The sequence below is a fragment of the Pleurodeles waltl genome, chromosome 6 (assembly GCF_031143425.1).
Source record: "Pleurodeles waltl isolate 20211129_DDA chromosome 6, aPleWal1.hap1.20221129, whole genome shotgun sequence".
Lineage (NCBI taxonomy): Eukaryota > Metazoa > Chordata > Amphibia > Caudata > Salamandridae > Pleurodeles > Pleurodeles waltl.
Window position 1 is genome coordinate 1,422,190,670 of NC_090445.1, and position 27,481 is coordinate 1,422,218,150.

Sequence of the window (27,481 nt, forward strand, 5' to 3'; positions counted from 1 at the left end):
GTAGGTGTAGGAGAAGCAAATTATATACATCTAGTGACTGAAATAAACAATGGGAAATCAGAAAACCTGGAACTAATCCCGGCTTACCCACTTTTCCAAATTGTGTGATCCTAGGCAATTGTTTAGTCTCACTTTCTCTTCTTTTTCTGCATTCTCACATTTAAGATGACCTCGAAATACATGATTCATGGTGTGTGCTGCACAAAACCTGCTTCTATGTTTGATTTATTTAAGTGTAATGTTGTTCATGTATGATAGGAACCCAGGCCACCCATAAAGCGCACATACCAAGTGACTTGTCTCTTTAATTTACTATTGGTGGTGTTCTCAGGGTAAGGGAAATAATTAATGTTTCCAAATTTATGTTTCCAAATTTATGTTTGAAAACTATCACTTTAAATGGATACATCTCAATGCACTGATAAAATAAATTGTACTAAGGCGAAAAGTTTCTGCATGTTAACTAAATACACTTTTTTAATTTTGAAGAGGCTGTCTTAGTTTTACACTTGTGTTTCAAGATGTCTTTAAAAATGAAGGTGAAAGTTAAGAGCAGGAGTCCCTAGTTACCTCCTTTCTTTAACACCAATTGAGCACGAAATAAATTATTGTGCGTGTATTTAATATTTTTATTGTTAGTGCAGAGTTGAGCAAACAGCTGCCCAGTGCTCCTGTTGCTCGAAGGGCTGCATGTAAAGGTCAGAGGGGCCGCATGAGGTCCGCGGGCCGTACTTTGAGTATCCATGGTCTAGAGAGAGGTGCAAACAGCCCAACTGTCAAACTAACCCAGACAGGGAATCCACAACCAGGCAGAGTCACAGAATGGTTTAAGCAAGAAAATGCCTACTTTCTAAAAGTGGCATTTTCAAACACACAATCTCAAAACCAACTTTACTAAAAGATGTATTTTTAAATTGTGAATTCAGAGACTCCAAACTCCACATGTTCATCTGCTCCCCAAGGGAATCTATGCTTTAATCATATTTAAAGGTAGCCTCGATGTTAACCTATGAGAGAGACAGGCCTTGCAACAGTGAAAAACGAATTTGGCAGTATTTCACGGTCCGGACATATGAAAACACATAAGTACGTGTCCCACCTTTAACATAAACTGCACCCTCCCTACGGGGCTACCTAGGCCCTACCTAACAGGTGTCTTAAATGTAAGAAAAGGGAAGGTTTAGGCCTGGCAAGTGGGTACACTTACCAAGTCAAATTGGCAGTTAAGAACTGCACACACAGACACTGCAGTGGCAGGTCTGAGCCATGCTTACAGGGCTACTAATGTGGGTGGCACAACCAGAGCTGCAGGCCCACTAGTAGTATTTGATTTACAGGCCCTGGGCACCTCTAGTGCACTGTACTAGGGACTTACCAATAAATCAAATATGCTGATCATGGAAATCCAATTTACACATATATTTTACATAGGAGCACTTGCACTTTAGCCCTGGGTAACAGTGGTAAAGTGCCCAGAGTAACAAAAACAGCAAAAACAGACTCAAGCACACATCAACAACCTGAGAAACCGGGGCAAAAAAAGTTAGGGGAGACCACGCCAAGGATGCCAAGTCAATTAGGCCAATGGAAAAACTTGGCAGCCAGTGGAGAAGGCTTTTGGGCTCCTGAAGGCTAGATTTAGGTACCTTGGCAGGACTGGTGGGGCCCTCCTCTACTCACCCGGAAACGTGTGTCAGATCACTGTGGCATGCTGCATGCTCCACAACCTTTCCCTGTGGAAAAACATCCCATATTTCCCAGAGGAGGGATAGCCTGCTGTACCACTGGGTGAGACTCCTGAAATGCCAAGTGAGACTGACAGTGGTGAAGAGGAAGGAGATGAGTTGCAAGAAGACCTCATCAACAGCTACTTTTCATGAGCATAAGTATGTCATGTGATGTTATGTTATGACTCTGTACAATGAATTGTATTTGTCAGAAGGTGTGGAGTTGAGCATTTTGTAAACAGCTAGGGAGATGATACTCAGCAATATTCAGCCAAAGGCTGCTTGATGAGATAGCTTTTTGGCACATACCCACCTTGATGATGTTGCTTTGTTTGTGTCAGTTTCCTTGCAAAGAACTTTGTGTTCCATTAGCTTGCCAAGTGACTTCTGCAATAGGTATGGTTTCCTTGTTTTGTTGTTTGTACAGGTACCTTCACCCTGACATCTTCCTGTGGGCATTTCAGAGTTGTGACATTTGGAGGTATCTGATGCTGTTCTAACATACCAAGTGGTTGTGCGAGGTAATGTAGGTCGCAGAGTTTGGATGTGGGACTTGTACTAACACAGTTTGCACAGTATTTGGGTGGAGGTACAGAAGTGGCCATTGCACTTGTGTTGTGTGTTGTGGTGGGCCTGATGCAACATGTGTGTCATCATGTGGTCATAAAATATATAGGCCCCTTTTTACAAACTTTGGCGGTCGGACGAGGCTGACCTCCAAGGTTGTACCGCCAGACGGCCGCCCATGGGGCCGGAAACCCACCGGCCCCATTTGGATATCCCCGCTGGGCCAGCGGGGATGTCGGCCGTAACATTGCAGCCGGCTCCTAATGGAGCTGGCGGCAATGTGGCGGTTTGGCAGGTACAGCAGCACCCATCGCGCTCTTCACTGTCTGCCAGGCAGACAGTGAAAATAGCGATGGGGCTTTGTCTGGGGGCCCCTGCACTGCCCATGCCAAGTGCATGGGCAGTGCAGGGGCACCCAGGGGCCCGCGACTCCTCGTCCCGCCAGCCTTTCCATGGCTGCCCTGGCGAATTATAAGCGCCGGGACAACTATGGTGGAAAACCGCCGGTCCCGGCGGTGTGACCACGGCACTACTGCCGTGGTCAAAATATGGCGAATTGTACCACCAGCCTGTAGGCGGTACGATCTCCACTTGGGTTGTAATGAGGGCCATAGTCCTAATTTTTGACCAAGTATTTTCCCCTTCGCATTGGCTAAACATTCTTTTTGTATGACCTGTATGTGGCTGTAGATGTGTTTCATCATTGTAGGCCACAGTGCCTGTGCCACAACACTGACACATGTTTGTGTCATGCCACCAGACCCATGGTCATTGGAATAAGATGTCCCTGTGTTGTACTGCTATATGTCAGGACCTTGGATTATGTGATGTTGGATTACTTTGGTGTGGTATGTGATAAGGCTCAAGCTGATGACATTAACCACTTCAATGTTTACTACAGGACAATGTCTGACAAATCCCTTCCTTCTGTGGTCTGGGGGTCTGTACCTGCAAATATGTACATTTACTCAGCATGAGTACCTCAATCTTGATTTCCAATAGTCCAGCCATATTGACAGCCTACATGCTGAACACTGGATTAACATTTTTGGTTTTACAGGACACTTGTACTAATGTGTTGGTGTGTGATGTTTGTAATCCTGAGCTGTACACTGTGTACCTGTAACATATCCCTGCTTGCACAAGTAGCTTGTATCTTCGTCGTATGGTTCACATGGTCTTACATCTCTACATAGCTAAATGAGAAATCAAAGCAAGCAGACAATGAGTTTGTGATGGGTGAATTTATTTTGAGGCCAATACAGAAAATACATTTTGGAGTGAAAGAAACAAAAATGAAAAGTGAACGGGTAAGTAATGGTGAATAAAATCATTGGATTAGATGCCACACCATTAGGCATCCAAAGTCCAGAGTACTCCTCCCATTATTACAGGTAGGTGGTTCAGGATCAGTCCACAGAGTGTATGTGTGACACACAAAGGAGGTCCTTAAGGAAGAGGGTTATTACTGTAAATGGTGGGTGTCTTGCCATCCGCACCTTTTGGATTCATGGCTGCACATCCCTGCTTGCACTGGAGTGTGGTGGATCTGCTGCTACAGAGGCAGGGATGTCTGTGGCTTGTTCCTCCTTCAGGGCCTCCCTTCCAGTGGCTGACACCGATGAAGAAGGGACGGGTGTTGAAGTGCCAAAGGAAGGGGTAGAGTGGTGTTGTAGAGAGCTTCTCAGGGTGGTGTTAATTTCCCTCAACACCCCTGTTAGGGAGGCAATGTTGGCATTGTGGGCCTCCCACTGTTTATGCATACACTATGGATGTCACTCTGTAGCTGCTTGATTGCCCGGAGTTCAGTCAAGACCTGGCCCATCACGCCTCGGTACTCCTAGTAGACCCCCAAGACTTGGTTGATGGTGTCCTGGCCAAGAGCAGCCCTAGTGGCCTCACCACAATTTTCATGACCATTCCACACTTAAACAGGTACTGGGTGAATTCAGTACTTGGCAGACCCGATGGTCATGTGCAGGGACTTCAATCATGTTATGGAGGCTAGGGTGGATTCAACTGCTTCCTCACTAGCTACTCAAGGGAGAATGGCAAAGACTTGAGCATCTATTAAGTAGATCTGTACTACATATGCTGTGTGTGATGTCCGGTGGGTTCAACCAAGATTTACATTTCATTTGACATCTTGCCGGCTGAATGTGTTTTTTGTTAGTCATTGCCTTCTGCCTGCTGTTCCTATCAAGTTAAACCAGCAGATTGTTTCAGACCATAACCCTCTTTCAATTGTGATTGAACCTAGCTACATGACCAACTATCTGCCCTTACATAGATGGACTTTTGACCGTAAGCTGCTTCCGGACTCCCAATATATTAACTTCATGGGTGCAGAGTTGAGTGAATATATTTGCATTAAAAGGGGACAGCCAATCTCATTATGTTATGGGATGCCTTAAAGGCCTTTGTCCGGGACCTGACTACAATCTTTGTTATTCACAAGTGCAAGGTGGGGAGCAGGCCACAGAGACTAGGCTATGGGGGTGACTCATCCAACTGGAGCTGGAATTCTGTCAAAGAGCTCCTAATTCTCCAGAGAACTCCTCTAAAGTCTTTCAACAATTGACTATGTTGCAGATGCAGTTAAGGAAACAGATAAAGGATGTTTATTGAGCCTTGAAAATAGTGAAGAGATGGGGCAGGTACTAGCCTTCCAATTGAAGAAAAAAAGTAATAGTAATCCGATTCAGGGGATAAGGGATTCTGCAGGGCAGGTATTTATGAGCAGATCTGAAATACTGAGGTATTTCATTAGTTTTATTCATAACTATATAGAGAAGATAGTGCTGGCACTCAAGATATGATTGATTCCTACTTGCAGCTCACAGAGGAGCAACAAGCTGCTTTGGATGGCATAATAACCGGGAAGAGATTTAAATGGCTACAAAAATCCTCATTGTGAGATCTGCTACCTTCAACTGCCCTAAAGAGAAAGTGGGTTTGCGCTCCCGCTACTGTGGGATTACTATCTAGCTGCGCTTATGCTTCAGCTCTCCACAGTTGTGGGGCTCAGTCTATGGGAGTTGGCAGGCTTATTCCCTGAATATTGTACATTTTAAACAACAGCCAAAAAAACTATTCGTCGACATAACCTACTTCAACAGACCTGCCAACTCATTTGGTGCCACCTTGTGAAACACGGTAATGGCTCCCCTCACACGGTTTCTGAGAGAGAAGCCAATATCACACAGTGTCAGGGAAAACAAGTGGAAATCCACAGTTGGCAGTGGTTTTCAGCTCGTTTTCGGAGTTTCTTAACTGCCAATGTCTATTAATGGGTGTGAAAACACCCCAAGACCTCAGCAGCAGCCTCATCAAGCTTGTTTTTTTGTTTTTTTAGGAGAAGGATTTGGGACTGGGTGGGGGTGAAAGTGCCTCTTTAGTGCTTCTCGGCATGAGGCCACGCCCCCTCAAAGGCCCCGCCCCTTCTCACACTGTGAGGTTTTTGGTGAAGTTGACAGGTTTGCTTTAAGCATACACAGTTTGACGTTGATAGTCTATCATAAGGTCTGGCAGGTTATCCGATCCAGATGCTATGTACCCCGGTACACCAAAATACGCCCTGGGGTACAATACCACCCTCCCACCCTCATTTCAAAATAGTTTCATTAGTTGCTTTGGTTGAGCTAAAATCCAGTGTCTGGGCCAATTTTTCTGGAACAAGGTTTTTCTATACCTTCAGGATTTGAGTAGGGATTATAGGCTCCCCAATAACGGGGTGTTCTGCTGTTTGCAGTGGCGAGGATTTTTATAGCGTCTCCCAGATGGTGACATTGTTATGAATCGCAATGAATTTCTTTGGAGTTTTGTTAAGATTACAAAGCATGGCTTTATACATACCTTTTATACTATCTTGGGGTCTTAAGGAAATCTGTGAAACAAATGTGAGGCACTTGCTGCTAAGTGTCCTCATCATTTACAAGTCAATGTCTTTTTGTGTCTGAGATTCAGTAAACCAACGTGTTGGCCCAGAGTGCTCTTCATGTTTCTCCGTTAAAAGCCACTCTTTTAAAATTGTAAATGATACATTTTACGCTCCACTTAAGCTGTTTCAGTGGGCCTTGAGGGAGACATCAGCCTGCTTTAGGTGTGAGGCACCCAACGTTGACACTGTACTTATTTTTGCAACCTGTGGTTCCATCATACAGCTTTGGCCTAAAGTGTTTTTACTGATAAATCAACTTTGTAGGATCAATATTATGCCTAATCCAAAAAAACATTTTGTTTGGACATTTTCCTGATGTCCCAGTGGAACTTGCTGAAGTCTTCTTTTTTGCTGTAACTTCTGCTTGATTAATAATTGCCTGTTCCTGGCTTCAAAAGGAAGCCCTGGATCCCCTATCCTGGTGGCTGCAGTTTGTTATTTCTCTGTGGCCTGGAGCTCGCAATTATTGAAAATCATCCTAGCCGCTATAGGTTAAGAAAAGTATGGGAACCAGTCAAGGGGAGCTTATTGGATCTTTTACCTGGTTGTGATCTGATTATGTGAAACAATTGTATGGTTTTTAAGGCATTCAACCTTTAAATAATGGGAAAAACATTTTTATTTGTCATTGTATCTGTTTCTAACTTATTGTATCTAAGTATGTCTAATAGCTCTCTATTGGTTATTATTTATATCTTGAATTGTTGATATTTTGCCATTTGTACACTCCAATTTGTGGGAAGATTCAAATTAATTATAACTCCGCAATAAAAAATAAAAAAAATAATAATCAGGAATTCTGCCATAAGATGGGAGTATGGCATAAATGTGTGCCTCTTATGTTATCACATGAAGTTCCTCTCAGCTGGCACCAAACTGGAGGTAAATGACTGTTGAGGGCATTGGCAGTGGAAGTGATTGGAACAAAAATAAATGCAGGGAATATAGGCATTTTGATGACATTGTATGTTCCAATAATTCCTAAAGGAAACTTGTTCCATTTTTGCAAAGTTGCTAGAGTCAAGATATATAAAGTTTTAAAGTTTACTTTAAACATTTTATCCATATGGATAGTCAATTTAAGACCCAAGAAGGAAGCAATGGAGAAGGACTCAGACTGTGCTCAGTCTCGGTCCCTCTGTGTCCCCCTGCACTGGCTTTCCACCAGCCTTTTCATGATGGGCTCCCTGCCATGGAAAGGCTGGCAGAAAGCGGGGTTGTAATCAGCCAGGCCGCGCTGAGTTCAGCGCTGCCATGGTTGGTTACATGTCCGACCACCGTCACCCCATCGGGATCTATGATCCTGGTGAGGATGGCAGTCTTTAGGTGGGCCTGCCTGCTGAATTTTTAATGTACAAGTGGGACCGCCACAGCCACAGTGGTCTTACCACCACTGCTGGGCTGGCGGTCATAGGATTGTATTCAGCCTCTTTGTCTTTCTGACAAAACAATAACAGTTTCTTTCCACAAAAAAGAAGGAGAGGAATCTTACCTTACTGAATGAGTTAAACAACAATAATAGAAAGAGTGCCTGAACATTAAAAATACTTTATAGAAATCTGAACAGATAGAATCCAAGGCTGAAGGTTTAGCACTGAATAGCTGGCATTACATTTTCATAAAATGTGGTTAGTGATAAGCATTTCAAATAATGTGTTTTGGACCTTGGTTACATGATGATAACTATTCTCATCCTTTTGCTATTCTCAAAACCTTTAGGAATATTTCAGTAACATAGTAGCATAGGCAGCTTTGTCCCAGTTATTTTCCTAACACGCATCTTGACAGTGATAAGCTAGCTATAAGCATTATCTTGACTTGAAGTTGATACATTATTTTATTTAATTGAAGACATACCTGTTTCAACTCAAGGGTAAATGATATTTCCCCTGAATGGTCTTGCTTAACTTTTTTGTTATCCCTAGTAATACTGAAAGTGACAGCTGCACCGTGAATAACTGCCTTTGAACATTCTCACACCCTATTGAGAGTAGCTGAATTAATGTTAGAAGCCAAATAGTCTTTGATAGTTCTAGCCAAATAGGTGTTAAAGCATTATTTTGAAATATGCAAAATGTGCAAATATTGTGTGAAAATTATTTTTTAAATGTTTTAGTTTTAATGATGCAAAGTTGTACCCAAGAAATGATGAGATTGCTCCTCAATCAAATTACTTAGATCACTCGGAAGAATAAATAATGCTATGAATAGTTATGCCACTTTATGAAGTAGACCTCCATTATTATAAAATGGATGCAGTTTCTAGTGTTCTGTCCACCTCCTCCTGTTCTCAGGTTTTTGCTGCTATACTTCATCATCTTGTCAATTTTCATTATACAAACCCTCTACCATCGTCAACTCCCTCCAAGATCTCCCCTTACAACCACAGGAGGATCCCTCCCTACCTCCTACCAATACCTATGGGGGCTTTTGTCAGATTTCACATTCCTTATTCCCCTCAAATGTGAGTAAAAGGAAAGGGTCAATCCCATCAATGAAAAAAATAATACAAAACTCAAGCCTCAGCCTCAATTGCCCTCAATATCTCTGGAGAAATCAGCCACCATCTGATGAGCCCCACACAACCTTTTATCCAAAAGTTGTTGACCTTTCTGTCTGCATTACAATTATAAGTATGTGACTTATATATGATTTTTTTCAGAAGTGTTTTATTGAGATTTTATACAACAGAAGAAATAAATAACATAAAGAGAACTGCAGTTTAAGACATAGCATAAGATTTGAGCCGCATGTTAGGTCCTTTTCTTTAGCAAAAGTAAGGGCATTTAATCCTTCTATGGCTCACACACATATGGAACTATTATATATATATATATATCTTTTAATAATTTTACTCAGTTGCCCATCTGCCCCCTTAATCAATGATAAATTCTCACCACAGTGTAGTTCGCACTTAACTTTTATCACGCTATTAGATTTAGATGTTGATCTTGCATGTGCTTGGTGTAGCAACCAAAATTATACAAGTTCCTTTCACTACAAAATGCCTCCCATGAAGGTATGTGTAATCTGGGACAGAAACTGCCCATCATCAAATATGTAGTGTGACGAATCTTACCAAGTGCGGCTTTGCATTGCTGCTGATCCTTGAAAGTGTACTGAGTTCTGCATTTACCAAACTCGCAAAGACATCGTTTGTCTCTAATTTCACATCCTTGGTTCCAGCAGATTTCAATTCCTTCAAAGTAAACTGGATCATATCCTAGATAAAACAAATTATTACATATATAATTGCTTCCTGCAATATCTTCAATATAAATGCAAAATACAATTGCGCAGGTCTTGAGAAATGATACTATGAAATATTGAACAGGAGAGCATGTATGAAGCAAGGTTATGATGGTTAGTGGTTTAGGGTGAGTTTTGGGACGATTGATTGAGAAGTATTAGAGGTATCATGCAAGCATCAGGACTACAAGAAGCCAGCCAGCCGTTTTCTACGATGAACTTTAGGTTAGGTTAGGTTAGGTTAGGTCAGGTTAGTGCAGGTAAGATTAGGTAGGTTAAACTTGTTTATTTAGTCTTGGTGTGTTTTTTATGTATCATTTATAGACACAAATGTGATATGGTCCTATGTTGTATGACATTAGATTATATGTTATGTTCATGCTATGTTGTGTTGTGTTATATTGTAAGGCCAGACTACCTAAAAGGATTATTGGTAAAACAGGGTTGGTTAAAATAAACAAAGTGTATAATCCAGAAAGGGCCCAACACTTTCTTACTCAATGCCTGAGTATAAACAATATGGGTTACCAAGGAGGTTTGGACCCCTTATAAAGTGACCTCAGTCTGTGAAGTTGAACAACAAAAAGTAGGTAAGCCCATATAAAAGTTGGTTAGTTCACATCTTGCTTTTCACAATTCAAATCTAGAGTAAAACAGTCAGGTCGTTGCATCCAGTGAAAATTTTATTTTGAGTGCAAGACGAATGAAGATTCATGTGAAGTACATAAGAGGTGAGCAAACGCCGGAGCAAACGCTGACACATGTTTTGACCCCTAGTGGTATTTGTAGCTGTGGCTTTCTCAAGCCTTTTCAGATATTCTTAAGGGAAGTTCTTATAAGACCTAATTGTCATGTGTTTAGCCAATATACATACTCATCGAGCTGAAGAATCACGGGATGAATCTCTTGTTACAATTCAATTGTATTGTAACGAGGGGATTCATCCTGTATATTGATTGCAACAACCTGACTGATGTGTTACTCTAGATTTGAACTGTGAAAAGCAAGATACGAACTAACCAACTTTTATATGGGCTTACCTACTTTTTGTTGTTCAAAATAAACAAAGTGTGAATTGCTCAAGGGTCCCCATTGCAGAAAATGTTTTGCTTGCATCGTAGATGGCTGCTTTTGTTTGGGAAAAAAATCAGAAGAGCATTCTAAAGGTTTACCACCTTGGTTGGAAAATACCCCAATACACCACTGACCAACTTAAAATAAAGGACTAAAGATATTAAATCAGTAAAGAAAGGCATGGTTTGATTTGGTTGATAGCGCATTCAACTATTGGACATAGAAAACAGTCCTAGACGGAAAAGAGATTCTATGTGCAATAGAAAGTGCCTTGTATTTAATTCTTTCATGAATGGGCTAAAATGAAGGCGGCGTTCGGTATTAGCTGCGAACAAATGAAAGACTCGGAAGAAGGGCCAAGAAACATTGCATCGTGAGAGCTGGACAAAATCAGAGCCTTGACCATCCCAACACCATGATGGAATTAAAGTTAGTGCAGATGTTTCTTACGCAGTTTAGATGATAAAAGTATCAGTGAGGAATATCCTCAGTCTCGGTTGAGACAAACGTCTCTGCACTGTATGGTCAAGTGTACTACTTGTTGAATTTCTGTTTAATACTGTCTATTTTACCCCAGGAGCCTTCCATCCAAAAGCTATTAGTTAATGTCACATTTTTCTATTGCTTTCCAGCAAGGGTACTAAAACTTTCTTGATAGCGGTTACTCTGTATATGTAGCTCACTCTTAGTTCTGCAGGTCACCCTCCATCAGCCCATGGAGAAACTCTCTGTTGGTGGCACTGGCTGACAGTTAAGGGGGACTGTGCATTTTACCTTTCTATAAAAATCTGTTCATCCCCTATCCAATATGCATTGCAGTGCTTAATTTGTGAAAGAAAAGGTTCCAGTGCCCAAATCTCTGCTCAGAAGCTGGCTCCCTGGGTAATTATACGTCAGCGAGCCACATACCAAGGATGGTAGTCTTCAGTCTAGTACCAGACAATCCCTGCCCCTTTCTCTCGTTCTTGCAGGTCCCTGCTTTCTCCCTTTGTGATGGTTTTGCCGTCTTTCTCTTCCTCTGTCTTCCGATCTGTGTGTTGTACTCAGAAATCATCTGATGGAGACATATAAGGGCCAGTGCCCCACACAGCAACTAGTGGCTCAAATTAAGCATTGATGGCATGCCATTGGTTGAGCTATACATGTGCCATGTGTGTTTTAGGTTTGTTTACAATGATAAAGTAAATGTAGCACAAGATGGTGCTGTCTCTCCTTCCCTGCCAGGCTCTATCTTCCAAAACACAGTTTAGATGGACTCCATCAGTCTCTATGAAAATACATTTCCTTCTCCTACAGGGAGGTTCTTCATTCACTTGACATGATTGTCAGCATTTTGGATTGGCTTTGCAACATTATGTTGATGTTCCGATGGGAATAGCCTAGTGTACGCTGGAGAATATATATTTGATGTGATGGCAATTGGTACCACACTGGTATATTGTCATTGAATAGGGACTGTGAGGTGGAAGATGGACGCAAATGAAATAATCCAATTTCTTACTGGTTATCTTTCTTATTTGAAATCCTTCTCTGCCACATCATTCTCTTCATGATTATCCTCCTCTGTGATGATCTGGCTTTAATATCATTTGTGATACACTGCTTTAAAAGAGGGTATGCCAGCTTTAGGAGGTGGGAGATTTCTTATAAATAGGACACCTTACAGGGAATGGGTAATGTTTTCCTTTAAATGAAAATGAAATCACAATATATATTAATCACAATGATAACTTACACTTTTGAATACGTTTACACTTTGGAGTAAGTTCACTACCTTTGGTATCCACAAACTCAGGGTCTGATTCGCAAACTAAATTTTGTACTTTGTTTTGTAGTACTACAAATCATACTACAAATGACATTCACTATCTATGTGAAAAGGTTTACAACTCTGCACTCCCTATTCTTATATGTGTGGAGTTATACTCTATGGTTGCACAGTGTCTGCATGTGAAAAATTCTGCATACTGAGTGAAGGGCATTCGGAGTCGTAGAACTCTGCAAATAGTTTGTGTATTTTGAAAAATAGTAAACTTACATAAAACTGTATGTTTACCTTTGTGAATCAGGCCCTCAGACTGTAAATGTACTACAAAAGTGTAAGTTACATGTCTCCACCCTAAAGTAAAGCAATTGGCTGACTTTTCAGTGGGTGTGTGACGTCCCTTCCTAAATTCCTCCCTGATGCTCAATAAATAGCTCTTTCTCCTCCTTAATCCCATCCCTTTTTCCTGTCCACTCCCCGGTGACCTTCCCACATTTACTACTAAAAGGTATTGTTGCATATGCTGTAAATCTGCAGTCAGGACAGAGAACCACACATATATACATATGGGTAAAACTTACCTTTTGTAATAGTACAAAACATATTTCAAATTGCAGATTGTGAATTAGGCCCAATTTCACAGTGATATCAGTGTGGAAGTTTCAAATGTGAGCACCATGGGGCATATTTATACTCTGTTTGCACCGAATTAGCGTTATTTTTTTTACTCTAATTCGGTGCAAAACTAACTCCATATTTATACTTTGGCGCTAGACCCTCCCCAAGTCCCAGGCACACCCCACCCACATCAAAGGGACAGGGGAGGATGGGGGACCCCATCCCAGGTATCCCAGGTAAGTACAGGTAAGTACGCAACTTTCTTTGTCCGATAACTCCCGGATAAGATCAGCCTCCCATTTAGTTGTTAAGATAACCAACAGTATCATGAGATGGGCCTGGAGCCCATGACAGAGCCAGTGTACTAGGAGGCATATTTATACTCTGTTTGCACCGAATTAGTGTCATTTTATTTTACTCTAATTCGGTGCAAAACTAACTCCTTATTTATATTTTGGTGCTAGGCCCATCTAGCGCCAAATTTATGGAGTTAAAGCCATTTTTTGTATGTGGAAACCTACCTTGCCTTAATGAGATGCAAGGTAGGCGTTCCCGTGCAAACAAATGACTCTATGGCCTTAACGCCATATTAATACTCCTGTGCAAAAATGGTGCACGGGAGGGAGGAGGGGTCAAAAAATGGTGCAAAGCTTGCTTTGCCCCATTTGTTAACGTCTGGTTCAGGGCAGGCGTTAGGGGACCTGTGGGCCTATTTCCATGGTGAAACACCATGGAATAAGGCCACAGGGGCCCACCCCAGGCCCCAGGGACACCCCCACCCACACCAGAGGGACAGCGAAGGATGGGGGACCCCATTCCAGGTACTTACAGGTAAGTACAGGTAAGTATTTTATTTTATTTTTTAAAGTGCCATAGGGGGCCCTGAAATTGGCCCCCATACATGACACAGGGTGCAATGGCCATCCCCAGCAGACTCTGGTCCCCTGTGCTGGGCATTGGAGTGGAGGGCATGACTCCTTTCTAAGACAGGAGTCATGTGGTATGGATGGTTTTGCGTCAGAAAATGACTCTAGGCAGGTTAGAGTCATTTTTCTTTTGCTCTATTCTGCCTAATGCCATTTTTGGTGCAAAACACCCTTCTTCCATACTGCCAGCCCCACCCGACTAACGTTATTTTTTTTTACACTAGCCTACCCTTTGCACTGGCTGGCACCATTCCATAAATATGGTGCCCGGCTGGTGCACAGAAATGGTGCAAGCCGGTGCTAAACTTTTGGTGCAAAACTGCATTAGTGCAGTTTTGCACCAAAAAGAATATATCAGGGCCCAGATATTTAAAATAAGTCACTCTACAAATGAGGTCAGGATTCCACCCAAACGTACTTTTATTTAAAAAAGCAACAGTTTTATTTTTCAAAATTATTATTGTGTAGTTCTTTTTTTGTAAATCATAACCCTTTCTAGAGTATCAATTACAAAGAGAGTGTGTGGTCTTCGTGAACGTTATTTGTAATATATATAAAAGTGCAAAATTTTATGGGTGATGCGAGTCAGATTTCCTGATGTAAGACCAAAAAACATACTTTTCTTAAAATACTCGACAATACCTTCTAGTAAAATATGCATGTTAAATTATTTGGAGCTGGAAAATACTAATATGTCGCAATTCTGTGTTATAAACTGAGATTTTCAGTATGCCTGCAATTAGACCACTTTCACAGACATACAACCTCCACTATGAAGACATCCATTTTAAATACAAAGTAAATTTGTACAGTTGTGATTGGAGGATTTCGTGGAATGGAAAATCATCCAGAAGAATTACATTTTTTACTGGGATATTGTCGCACAGGTCGTTCTACTGGAAGATCTTTATTTGACAGAAAATCCTCGTCTCTGGAGCTTACCACTTGCTCTACTCATGGGAGAAATCAGACCTTGCGGTCACATTTGTGGAATGAAGCCATTTTTGTCCCTTTCACTAAACGTAATTCTGTTAGTTTCCTGCTGTCGCTATCATGCCTGATTATGATCAATTCACCAGATGACACAATTAGCCCTTCTGTAACTTTTGTTTAATTCTGCACTGTGCCATTTACCCTCCCCAATCCCATTGCCTCCTTTGTACTTATATGTATATTTTTAAATGTAAGCTTTGTACAGTAAAACGTAAAAAGTAAAAACTGTAAACAATGTTCAGGCATCTACCTGCATCTGTATGTTTGTAGCAAATGTCGTGATTGCTGAATCTAAAGTCATCAATGCAGGTGTTTTTGGTGTAGCAGTCACAGACGCCAGTTCGCTTGTAGCAGCCATGTTGCTCAGGACAAATTTCATCTTCTTCAACAAAGTAGGAGTAGTCAGGCAACCCTGTGCAGGAAGAAAAGTGGCATGTTCTGCTTTACTTATGTAATTCAATTTCTACTTATTACAACAAATCACAATACAGGGAGACACAATACACGATTTACAGATCTTGTAGAAGTAATAAGGAGAAGGATTTAGAAGTTATCAGGATTACATTTAGGGCCTCATTACGAGATTGGCGTGCGGCGGAGACCTCCCGCCAAACTCGTTGGGTCGGAAGACCGCCAGTTCTGTTTTCCACCCGCTAGCCCTATTATGAGTTTCCCGCTGGGCCAGCAGGCAGAAACAGCGTTTCCTCCCACTGGCCCAGTGGGAAACTACCCACAACATTGACAGCAAGGTTGCGGTGCGTCGGGCAGGCAGGCAGTGAAAAGCCTGACTGGACTGCCCATGGGGCCCCTGCACTGCCCATGCCAAGTGCCATGCAAAAACTGGCAGACACGGGACTTGTAATCCCCAGGGCAGCGCTACTTGGCAGATTAAGACCGCCGGCACCACCAGGCCATCGTCTGGTGAAAAAGTGACAGTGCCAGCAGTCAGACCTTGGCGCTTTCACCACGGTCATAATGTGGCTGTCGGACCACTGCATTGGCCTGCATTGGTCCTAGGACTGCCAGACTCGTAATTAGGGCCTAAATGTTCAGTAGCAAAAGCTCTAAGGTAATTCCAATTTCTGTTATGAATTGGGAGACAGCAAGCATGTGTGTCAAACTGGGAGGATAAAGACTATGGTGCAAATAATGATTTGTGATAAAAGAAAATGTAAACACGTATTTGCAAAGCTAAAAAATATTGGCATTGTCTGCAAGCCTTTTGGCGTCATCAATGCTTCCTTTGTCATGTTTTAATAACTGCATTATTGGGGTAGCTGCCGGTGCCATGCAAATATAAAATAAAAATGACTGAAAGAAAAAAAAAATGTGGTCTCAAAAAGCACTCATTGCCATGCTGTGTGTTGCAGGGATTTTCCATAACATACAATGCAGGCCTGATTATGTGATAACATGAGTACATTAACACATTAGTATGTGTCTGTGTTTAGTTAGAACTGAGAAAATTAACTCTTTGAATGGTATTGCTGAGTAATGCTAACAAGTGTGTGCTCAATAGCAATATTTTGTATTTTTGGAAACACCTTTTTAACATTGATCACACAAAAAGGCACAGGAGTTGTTTCAATTTCTCTGCTCTGCATTCTTCATTTACAACTACGTCCTTCTTGCCTTCTTCTTTAAAGGAAGAAGAAACTGTTACAGCTGCTTGCATTCCATATATTTCTGCAAAGAGACATTGTATATAACTGGGCTATTGGATGAGGGGGTGAAAACCCTTCTCAAGAAACAACCACAATCCTTGTCAAGGTGAGCCACAAAGTCACTAAATTAACCCCTCTGGTAGTGTAACACAAAGGCAGTCAGACTTAACTTAGAGGCACTGTGTAAAGTATTTATGCAGCACACAAACAGTAATAAAGGTAAAACACAACTCAAGAAAAATCGCAAATGAATTTAGAAAAATAGGATACATTTTAATGCATAAAATGACACCTATACATATTAGATCCAATCAGTAAAACCAGAGTTATGAATTTTTAAAGTTGTTAGGGACATCTAGTGCATAAAAGATCAAAGTGGCAACCACAGGTATCTGGTCGCACAAGACTGGGGCAAAGTCAAAAGTTAGGGCCAAGCGTGATGGAGTGCAGGTTGGCTACATGAGGTGGATTGGACCCAGTCGCAGCTTATCTGTCAACTTAGAAAATTTCTGGGAAAAAAGTCCAGGAGATGGTAGAGTTCAGCTGGGCAAGGCAGCAGGATGTGCCAAGTAAGAGTCATCACTGGGGAGTGCTGGATCAAGTCTTGGTGAAGCCGATGACAAAGTCGTGGAAAAATCTCAGAGTAGGAGAAGCTGGATTTCCAGGTCCAAAAAGGTCATAGTTGCCAGTGAAAGTCTGTCACCATTGAGCCTGGTGAAGAGTTTTACCTTTGGACCTAGACAACATTTTGGAAGTTGAAAACCTCCAGCAAGATGAAGCTGCAAGCTCTAGTCGGCGAGGGATCCATGAAGGTGGATACTGTCCCACGGAGGTCCCAATGAATGGGGTTTGAAGATGCAGAGAAGAACGTAACGGGAGCTACCGCAAAGTCATGGCAACCAGCGATGCACCTTGGGTGGATGAACTGGCATGTAGGTCCTAGTCTGACAGTTCTTCTGCCCCCAATGTTTATGGTTAGGCAGGAGCAGCACCTCTAATACCACTTCCAAGGGTCCAAGTCTTGGGGGCACTACTTGGTCAGTTAGGACTCACTCCAGCGGGGGCCAGGTACAGGGTTAGAGGCCTCTGGAGCTTGTTATTTTTCTGTAGCTCACATATGAGACCAGCCAACTAGCCATTGGAGTCACTCTGGTAGTCCTGGCTTCAAGCAGTAGGCAGGCCTCAAGCAGCACATCAGTCCTCTGAGGAGAAAGACAAGCCTCAAGCACCCCGGCAGCCTTCCAGTAGCAGCTGGGCAGTCCTCTAGGGCTCCAGATAGTCCTTCTGAAATCTTCGACAGGTCCAAGAGTGTACTGAAGAGTTGTTATGAGGGTCCAATATCTATACATGGTGCCAGCCTTTGATGTAGGGGAATCTTCTAGGCTATCCCTGCATCTGTTTTTGGAAATTTCCTTCCTTACCTCACCAAGGCTCCAGGAATTATATTGTGTCAAACGATTAGAGGCAGGTTCTTTTGTGAGGGTCAGGGGCAGTCCTTTGAAGTGTAAGTTGGGACAGAGAACAGCTCCACCCCCAGCCATTCTGGTAGGATGGCCCATCCTGCCAACCACTAGTCCCCTTGTGTCTCTCTGTCTGGGAGGAATGCCAAAAGCCCAGCAGCTAAGCTATTCACAGTCATGTGACCCAGGGTACTGGCAGCAGGCACCAAATGGTTAGGACAAGAAAGGTCCAACTTTCTAAAAGTGGCATTTTCAGAAATGTGACTTAAAATCGGACTTTACCATTAAATGGGATTTTGAATTACAATTCATTTGAGTCCAAACATAAAATTTCAACCTGTTCCCAATCAAACGTTAGCACTTTTTTGATGCCATAAGGTAACCCAATATTATCCTCTGCGAAAGGTTGTCCTTACGGTAGTGAAAAATGAACTTAGGAATTTTTCATTACCAAGATATGTGAAACTTAAAAACACATCTTACTTTTTAGATACAGTCCACCCTGCCCCTTGGGCTGTCTAGGGCCTCCCATTGGGGTACTCATATGTATGAAAAAGGAAGGTTTAGGTCTGGAAAAAAGTTTATTTGGCCAGCTCAAACTGCCAGCATCGAACTGCCAGTATAAAACTGCAGTACATGCTGCATTGGCAGGCCTGAGACAAATTATAAAGAGCCACTTTAGTGGGTGGTACAGTGAGTGCTGCAGGCCCATGAGTAGCATTTAATTTACAGGCCTTGGGTACATGTAGCACCCTATAGCAGGGACTCACTAGTACATTAAATGCACCAATCAGGTGTAGGCCAATTTTAACACGTTTAAGGAAGAAAGCACAAGCATTTTAGCACTGGTTAGCAGTGATAATTTGCACAGAGTCCTTATGCCAACAAAATGAATTTCAGAAAACAGAAAGATAAGATAAGATCAACCATTGTGATGTTTTTGTGAGGTGGGCTGGGCTGTGCCCTTGTGTCCCTAAGCTTACATTTGTACTTGAGAGCTGTTGAACAATAATTGACTTACGTGAAGGCAGAATCACAGAGGGTCCACTTTAGGTTCCAATGTAGTTTTATTTTTAAATAGACAACAGCACCCAAGAAAGATGTTGGAAGTACAGTGTAATTTGCCCCATATCCATTTCCCAGCCCTGGGAGATTCTTGATGCATTACATCATAAATAAAGACAAGCACACAGGTATTTTCAAGTCGGCCTCTAGGACCTCTCAAAAGCTCTGGATGTTATCTTTCTGGCCTGCTCCTTAGGTTGAAACTGCAGTACTCTTAAAGTCCTTAGGCGTTTAAGTAATCTGGCATTAATGAAGAAGCAGAGCAATGCCTTCCATTGCTCTGGAAATTCCGCCAGGTACCTGAAACATAATAAGAATTTATCTCTATCATTATTTGCCAAAGTCTAAGGTAGTCATCTAATTTGTCCAGAAGGGATTGTTTGCCAGGAGAACATAACTATTTTCCATGCACCCTTTGCAGCCCCATTTTGCCTCTGGTGTCCAACCCAACAACACACTTGGTGCCAAAAGCGTATCCCTAAAGCGCATGATTCAGAATATGTCCTTGAAAACCTTGTTCCAGAACCTGCACGTTTTTAAGCCAGTACTACAAAATGTGGGACAATCAGGACCTCTTCCCACAACCTCTTTAACGTTTGTCAGATTTACCATGCGGGTCCAATTTAGGACTGTGCACTAACTTCAGATGATATGGGTATTCTGGCAAAAAATGAAAAAAAGTTTTTATTAAGACTTTAATACCAATCATGGATGATACAGACCAAATGTATAAAAGAGTAAGATTTTGCTATTCAGGATGTCTACGTTGTCTTAAAAAGTCCTTTGATGCTAATGAGGAGAAACGGTTCACTCACCTGTTAAAATTGTTCTGCCAAAACAAAAAAAGCTGCCTTATCTATTGGGAAGAATGTCAGGTCTAATTACCTTTTAAAAGACAACCATTGAGAGTTGCTGTTGACAGCACCTGTCTGGATTAGGTAGCAAACGCAATGATAGTGGCTATCAAAAGTTCCAAGTAAAGCAATGAAAAGCCTAACCAGGTGAAAGAAAATAAATTACTTAGGTTATTGTTTCATGTACCTACTTTTACCATTAAAGGACTGATTTATTTTGAATTATGCCTTAATCTGTCAGAGACATCGTATAATTGCTACTGACTCGCTTACAGATTGAGGTACAAACTGGAAAGGGTGGGCAGTAAATTAAATCCGTATTTTATAAATGATATGATTGGCTCGGAGCTAGTGCTTAGAGTCCTGTGATTTCTGTACATTAAGAAAAACCTATTTTTATTGTTTATTGTTTCAACTTTACAATAAAGAAATACAGTAATTGATCATAAAACTGACAAACTGCAAGTTTCCTAGGTACATGTAATACCTTAAGTGTAATACCTTAAAACAATATAAAAACTACCCATATTACAACATTTAAAAAAAAAAATCCTTCATTATACACTTTTCCTTATTAGTAAAATACCTCCCTCCTGCACATCCTTAATTGTAGATTGCACTCTAAACAGATGAGTAGTCAACCTCAGTGGGATAGCTGTTGATCTATGTAACTTTCCTAAACAGCATAGAAGAAGGATCCCAAAAACAATTGTAGCTATTGTCCTCCATATCAATTAGCTAGTAAAGTGCAATCAATCAATCAATCAATCAGGTTTTATGAAGCGCGAATAATCACCCGATCGGGTATCTGGGCATTTGCAGGTCCCGGAGGCTTATTTGAACAGCCAGGTCTTGAGAGCCATTTGGAATTCATTCCCGAAGTGAGGTGATGGGCCAGACGTGCAGGGGAAGTTGTTCCAGGTTTTTACTGCGATGTGAGAGAAGGAGCACCCTCCACTTCTGCTTCGGTAGATGTGGGGAGTATGGGCAAGTGAAATGGAGGCAGAGAGCAGCCTTCTCAATAGTTGGTGGAAGTTCAGGTGGTAGTTATTGTACGTGGGTCCTTGGATGTGTAGAGCCTTGTGTGCATGGGTCAGCAGCTTGAATTGGCATTGCTTCTGTACGGAGAGTCAGTGGAGTTGCCTGAGGTGGGGTGTGATGGGGGTTCATCAAGGAAGATTGAGGATGAGTCTGGCTGCAGCGTTCTGTATGGTCTGAAATCTCTGTAGGAGGTGTGCGGGCAAATTCCTATTTAGATGGCATTGGCAGAGTCCAGTTGGATGGTTATGAGGGCCTGTGTCATGGTGCATCTCGTGTGCAGGGGTAGCCACTTGAAGATCTTACGTAGCATGCACAAAGTTAGGAAGCAGGCAGAGGAGGCGGTTTTGATCTGTGATTTCAATGTGAGCTTGGATAATTCTGAGGCTTCTGGCGTTGTCAGAGGGGGTGTGTACGGGTCCTAGAACTGATGGCCACCAGGAGTTGTTCATGTGTTGTGCTGTTGCCAAAGATCAGTACTTCTGTCTTGTGTGTGTTCAGCTGGAGGCAGTTGTTCCTCATCCAGTCAGCCACACTTGTCATATATCTGTGGAAGCTGGTTCTGGTGGAGGAGGGGATGCCGATGTGGTGGAGTCTTTTGATGATCATGTGGTGGGATATGGTGTCAAAGGCTGCCAAGAGATCGTGGAGGATTAAAACAACTGGTTCTCCTCAGTTGAGGAGGGTTCCGATGTCATTGGTGATTGCGATCAAGGCAGTTTTGGTGCTGTGATTGCTGCGGAAGCCGGATTGGGAGAAGTTGAGTAGCTGGTTCTGCTCCAGGTATGCCATGAGTTTCTTGTTGATGATCCTTTCCAGTCCCTTCGCTGGGAATGGGAGCAGGTAAATTGGCTGGTAGTTTTTGGGGGAGGGTTTTTTAAGTAGTTGTCTGACTTCGGCAAGTTTCCAAGTGTTGGGAAATGTTGCAGGTGGTAAGTTCCTGGCTGATCCTTTGGTTTCCAAAGCTGACGATGTGCACATGGGTCTGTGGGATTTCCTAAGTTGATGAATTTTATGGTGGAGGTGATGTCGTGGGTGGGGAGGATTTTCCAGGTGGTCAGTGTGTGGTTTGTGTCAGTACCGGTGATGGCATATCTGTCGAAGAAGTCTGTAGGTGTGGGTTGGTGTTCAAAGTTTATGAATATGTTGAGATCTTGTCACGGAAGAACTGGGCCAGGTAGTCACGCATCTCCTGTGAGGGTGTGATGTTGATGTGGGTTGGAGAAGTCCTTAACAATGTTGAAAAGTTCCCTGGTGTTGTTGCCACTGATTTGGATACATGCTGCAAGGACTGTCTTCTTTGTTGCCCTTAGCAGGCGGCTGTAGAGGTTCAGGGAGTTCTGAAAGGCTGCTCTGTCGAGTTGCCCTTACTGGCACATCATCTCCTCTCCAGCTGTTTGCTGTCTCGTTTTGCTGTTCTGAGTTCTTCGGTATACCAGCTGGCATTTTTGGAGGATTTTCCCTAGATGTTGCTATTGATTGGGCCAATTGTTGACCCAGGCATTTAAGTTTTTCACTCCCTGTTCCAAGTTGGTGGTGGTAGCAGGGTTGGAGGTGTTGAGGGCATCTGCCCAGCTGGTCTCTGAGATTTTGTTCCACCTCCGCTTAGGGGGTGCTGGTCATATTGGGGGTGACGGTGCAGGGGCTGGAGATGCTGAAGTGAATGGTGAAGTGATCAGTCCATGTGAGTTCTGTGACATAGTTGTATTTGATGTGGTTGCTGGAGGTGAAAATTGGTTCCAGCGTGTAGGGTTGTGCATGATTTAGGTTAGGGGCTGCTCATACTGTCAAGGAGGTGTGCAGTGTTGTTGTTATTGGAGTGGTTGATGTGGAAATTTAAGCTGCCAAGGACGATGTAGTCCTTGGAGTCTAAGGCTAGGGGTGCAATTAAATCTACAATGTTGTTGCAGAAGCTGGTGCGAGGGCCTGGGGGTTCGGTATGCGATGGTGCCTCTGATAGTTGTTTTGCCATCCATGTGGAGCTTGAAGTTGAGCTGTTCCATGGAGGTGATGGTGTTGTCGGTGATGGTGGTGTACTGTATGGTCCCTTTGTGGATGATGGCAGATCCTCCTTCCGGCTTTTTGGTGTGGTCCTGGTGAGTGATTTTATATCCATCGGGGATCACTGTGGCAATGTCTGGGGAAGATGTGGGTTTGAGCCAGGTCTTGGTGAGGAAGACGATGTCAGGTGCCGGGGTGGAGATGAGGTCCCATAAACCAGTGGATGCCTGCATAGCGAGCGTGAATTGTGAAGGATGCATGCGAGTTTGTGTTTTTGTTCAGGTGTTGTCTGTTGTGTGTTCGGGGTGGGGCTGGTATGTGGGCTTCTGTGTGTGCTATGGCAGGTCCTGCGGTGGAAGGGGCTAAATTTGGTGGGAAGAAAGGTGAGTGGGAAAGCCGGTCAGGAAAACCCTGGCGTGAAAACCCAGGTAGCTGCGATGTAACTGGATCAGTCTGGAACAAGCAGGAACAAGCAGGAACTGGAAACCACAGGCAAGAAGGCAAGGGGTTTAAATATAACATTTCTAGGCAGGAGGCACACAAAAGCAACTAGCAGCAAAGTTACATTTGGATAAATAGTGTATCTCCTGCACAGCAAAAGAGCAAGATAGATATGATCTGTATACTAAGACGTGGAAGAGGCATCTTGGCTTGTTATACAAAAATTATAAAAGGTAAAACCAAAATGATCATTAGTACACTTGCCTGTACAACTAGCTAGTAAAGTGCTGCATATCATATTTATATAGGGCATCTCTAGTCTTGATGACTTAAAAATGTCAGTCCATCTCAGTGGCCTTATCTATGCAAATAGCTATGAAAGTGCATCTAAATAAACCAGGGCTTTGGATACTATATAGCCATACTAAAGATGAACCTGTACTGCAATTAGGCAGTCAGGTGAACCAACTAGAAATTATATTTTAATACTAGTCAGCCGCTCACGTAAAGTAGAACCTAAGACAGTCTTTATCAGCAAATATATCATGGCAGTTAAGGACCTATCATAATCAATATATACAAAGCTTCTAAAGAAATAAAAGACGCATGGATCAGGATGTGTAATCATGCTACAACCTCAATCAGTGCTATTGCATGTAAAAAAGTGCAAGTGCAAATTTAACAGCCAGGAGTTCAAGGAAATAATAGGGTCTTAACTTGCTTATTATCCAAGTTTGCCATGGTCATTCGTCTCACATCTTTGCTTTTTGTCCGATCGTCTGGCCTTCCATGCAGCGTATATGTAGGATGCTACAGCCTGATAAAGTTCTGACCAATCTATTCTGTAGTAAAGTGTCAAAGCAACCTTACAGTTCCTCCTATTATATTTAAAAAACAAAGGACAAGGATAAAACCTTAGGGGTATTAGTGACATGACACAGAGAAACATAAAGTGCCCGGGGCTGCAGCATAGGACAGCTCTCGAACTGGAGACCTTGGACCAGGATTTAATGAAGGACTGAACCTGCAGGATTGCTTATATGAGTCTGATATATAGAGTCCTTTTCTCAGGTGGAATTATAAAATCGAGAAATGGCTTCCACTGAGGTTCGGGCTTCAACACCAGATATTTTGTCAATAGACCACTTTTCTTAGCCTCATGCTTTCACCATGTAAAAGCTCAATATTTATTTTTTCACCATTTATACTGTGGCTTTATACATCATTTCTGGATTGCGCCACCGAGGTGGACACTTTACTGACGTACAAAGATTGACAACATGTCTAAACCAATTCTGGCTTTTCAGGAGACCCTTCAGTGTCTTCCGGAACTCGACGAGGGCTGGAAAATTCCAGACATGTATCCAGTAACCTACAGGATGAAAGGCAATCAAGTCCCCTACAGATGTCATTTCCAACTCAGCTCTGAGTATTACCATTGGGGTTCCCGGACCTTAGTGCAATAATCATCTCAAAAAATAATTTTCCAATTTTTTTAAAGCCTGCATATTTTTATGACCCCAAAATATTGGTGCCATAATAGCTCGCCGCCACAGCTTTTGTTCTATACATGTTTAATACTGGCTTTTTTAAGTGATTTTTGTAATAATTTGTGAACCTCTGTATCACTCCAGCCTGTTGAGACAGTACTACTTTGGACTTGGCTGCTTGGGCACCCCAGTGAAGCTCATCATTAATCCGGATGCCAAAATAGCCAAAGGCCTTAACCTCCTCTATTGATTTTCCATAGACCATGAAGGTCGATTTTTTGGGGGCTTTGGATTTTATTATCATACCTTTTATTTTCTCTGTATTAATAGTTATTTTCAAATCATTCCAGCAGCCAGTGCATTGACAGTTCTGTGCATGCTAAGATGACCGCATTATCTGCAAACATCAAGATCGGAATATAATAATTCTCCAGCTTGGGAACATCAAGACCGTGGTCGTTGAGAATCTTCCCTATGCTATTACTATAGATGTTAAATGACGATGTGGCTAGAACGCACCCCTGCTTCACTCCTATGTGTATACCAAACCTGGTTGCGCATTCGCCTTGCATCCATATTTTACTGCTGCTGTGTTGCCAGTATGCAGGTTAATTAGCTATCTCAATAAATTATTAGGGACGGTTTGCTCCTCCCGAATGCTCCAAAGAACTGTTCAATCAACACTATCAAAAGCTGCCTTTAAGTCTATGAAGACCAGAAAGATGAAGGGATTTTGCAGAGATGCATCCTTCAAGCAGATCATATACAATCTCAGGACTTGACTGACTGTGCTCTGCCACTTGCGAAATCCTCCTTTGAGGTAGGATATAATGTGGTTATCTTTCATCTAAGACTCCAGCTGAGAGAGCAGCAACTTGCTGAATATTTTCCCTATGCCATCCAGTAATGAGACTGGACATTAATAACTGGGATCGTCTTTCTCCCCTTTTCGTAAAATGGCACTATTTTGGAGGACCTTCAAGAGTCTGGAACCACTCCTTCTGCTAATATGACACTGAAAGCCACTGTCAGAGGGCCCAGCTATGTGTCTAGTTTTTAGAAACATCGAATAGAACCTTGTCTGGTCCTGGGCATTTGCCCTATTTTTTATGCTGGATGGCCTAGGCTACTTCTGTCTTATTAATTGCATCATCTGCATGCTTTGGTGACACAAAAGAGCTTTAGCAGCATCTTGGCTCTTTTGGACTCCATGTGGTTGCTTTTCTGTGTTACTAATTTCAGCCTCAGTAGGCTTTTCATAGCATGAGGCAAAATGCTCCACCCATTGTTAGACTTGGCATCCTTGGCGTGGTTTCCCCTAACTTTTTGCCTTTGCTTCCCAAGTTGTTGATGTGTGCTGGACTCCGTTTTTGCTGTTTTTGGTACTCTGGGCACTTTACCACTGCTAACCAGTGCTAAAGTCCAAGTGCTCCTATATAAAATGTGTATGTAATTGGATCTCCATGATTGGCATATTTGATTTACTGGTGAGTCCCTAGTACAGTGCACTAGAGGTGCACAAGGCCTGTAAATCAAATGCTACTAGTAGGCCTGCAGCACTGTTGTGCCACCCACATTAGTAGCTCTGTAATCATGTCTCAGACGTGCCACTGCAGTGCCTGTGTGTGCAGTTTTAAACTGCCAGTTCGACTTGGCAAGTGTACCCACTTGCCAGGCCTAAACCTTCCCTTTTCTTACATGTAAGACACCCCTAAGGTAGGCCCTAGGTAGACCCTGGGGCAGGGTGCTGTGTATGTTTAAGGTAGGACATGTACTAATGTGTTTTATATGTCCTAACAGTGAAATACTGCTAACTTCGGTTTTCACTGTTGCAAGGCCTATCCCTCTCATAGGTTAACACGGGGGCTGCCTTTAAATATGATTAAAGCATAGATTTCCTTTGGGAGCGGATAGACATTTGGAGTTTGGGGTCTCTGAGCTCACAATTTAAAAATACATTGTTTAGTAAAGTTGGTTTTGAGATTGTGTGTTTGAAAATACCACTTTTAGAAAGTGGTTATTTTCTTGCTTAAACCATTATGTGACTCTGCCTGTTTGTGGATTCCCTGTCTGGGTCAGTTTGACAGTTGAGCTGTTTGCACCTCTCTCTAGACAGTGACACAAAGGGAGCTGGGGTGTAGCCTGCATATCCTGATGAGCCATCTGTGCTAGGAGGGAGGGGAGGAATGGTCACTCACACCTGAAAGGGTTGTGCCTGCCCTCACACAATGCAGTCTCCAACCCCCTGGTGTGTGTCTATGGCCTGGCCTGGGCAAGGCAGGATTTCACAAACAAGAGAGACTTTCCTTTGAAGTAAGCCTACTTCTAAGGCCAAAATGGGTATAAGAAGGGCACCCAAAACCGCAGAATTTAGATTACTTCTGGACATCAAGAGAAACCTCTGCCTGGAGAAGAGCTGAAGAGCTGAGTAGAAGTGCGGCCCTCCCTGTGACTGTGCTTTGTGGAGCTATCCTGCAGTTGCTGCTTCTGCCTGGTGAAAGAGGACAAAGACTGGACTTTGTTGTGCATTCCTGCTTGTGAAGAAATCTCCAAGGGCTTGTCCTGAGCTTGCCTCCTGTTGTTGAAGTTTCAGGGCTATCAAAGACGTC

General features: G+C 42.6%; 1 protein-coding gene across 1 annotated transcript in view; it reads right to left on the reverse strand.

The window, feature by feature from the left end:
• The window catches only part of LOC138302144 (cysteine-rich motor neuron 1 protein-like), a 106,238-nt gene that overhangs the window by 56,479 nt on the left and 22,278 nt on the right, over window positions 1-27,481 (reverse strand). Inside the window, exons 2-3 of the mRNA XM_069242507.1 lie at window positions 15,110-15,271; window positions 9,314-9,457 (exon numbers count right to left, since the gene is read on the reverse strand). Coding sequence (XP_069098608.1) covers window positions 9,314-9,457; window positions 15,110-15,271 — 306 coding nt within the window. The remainder of the gene's footprint in view (window positions 1-9,313; window positions 9,458-15,109; window positions 15,272-27,481) is intronic.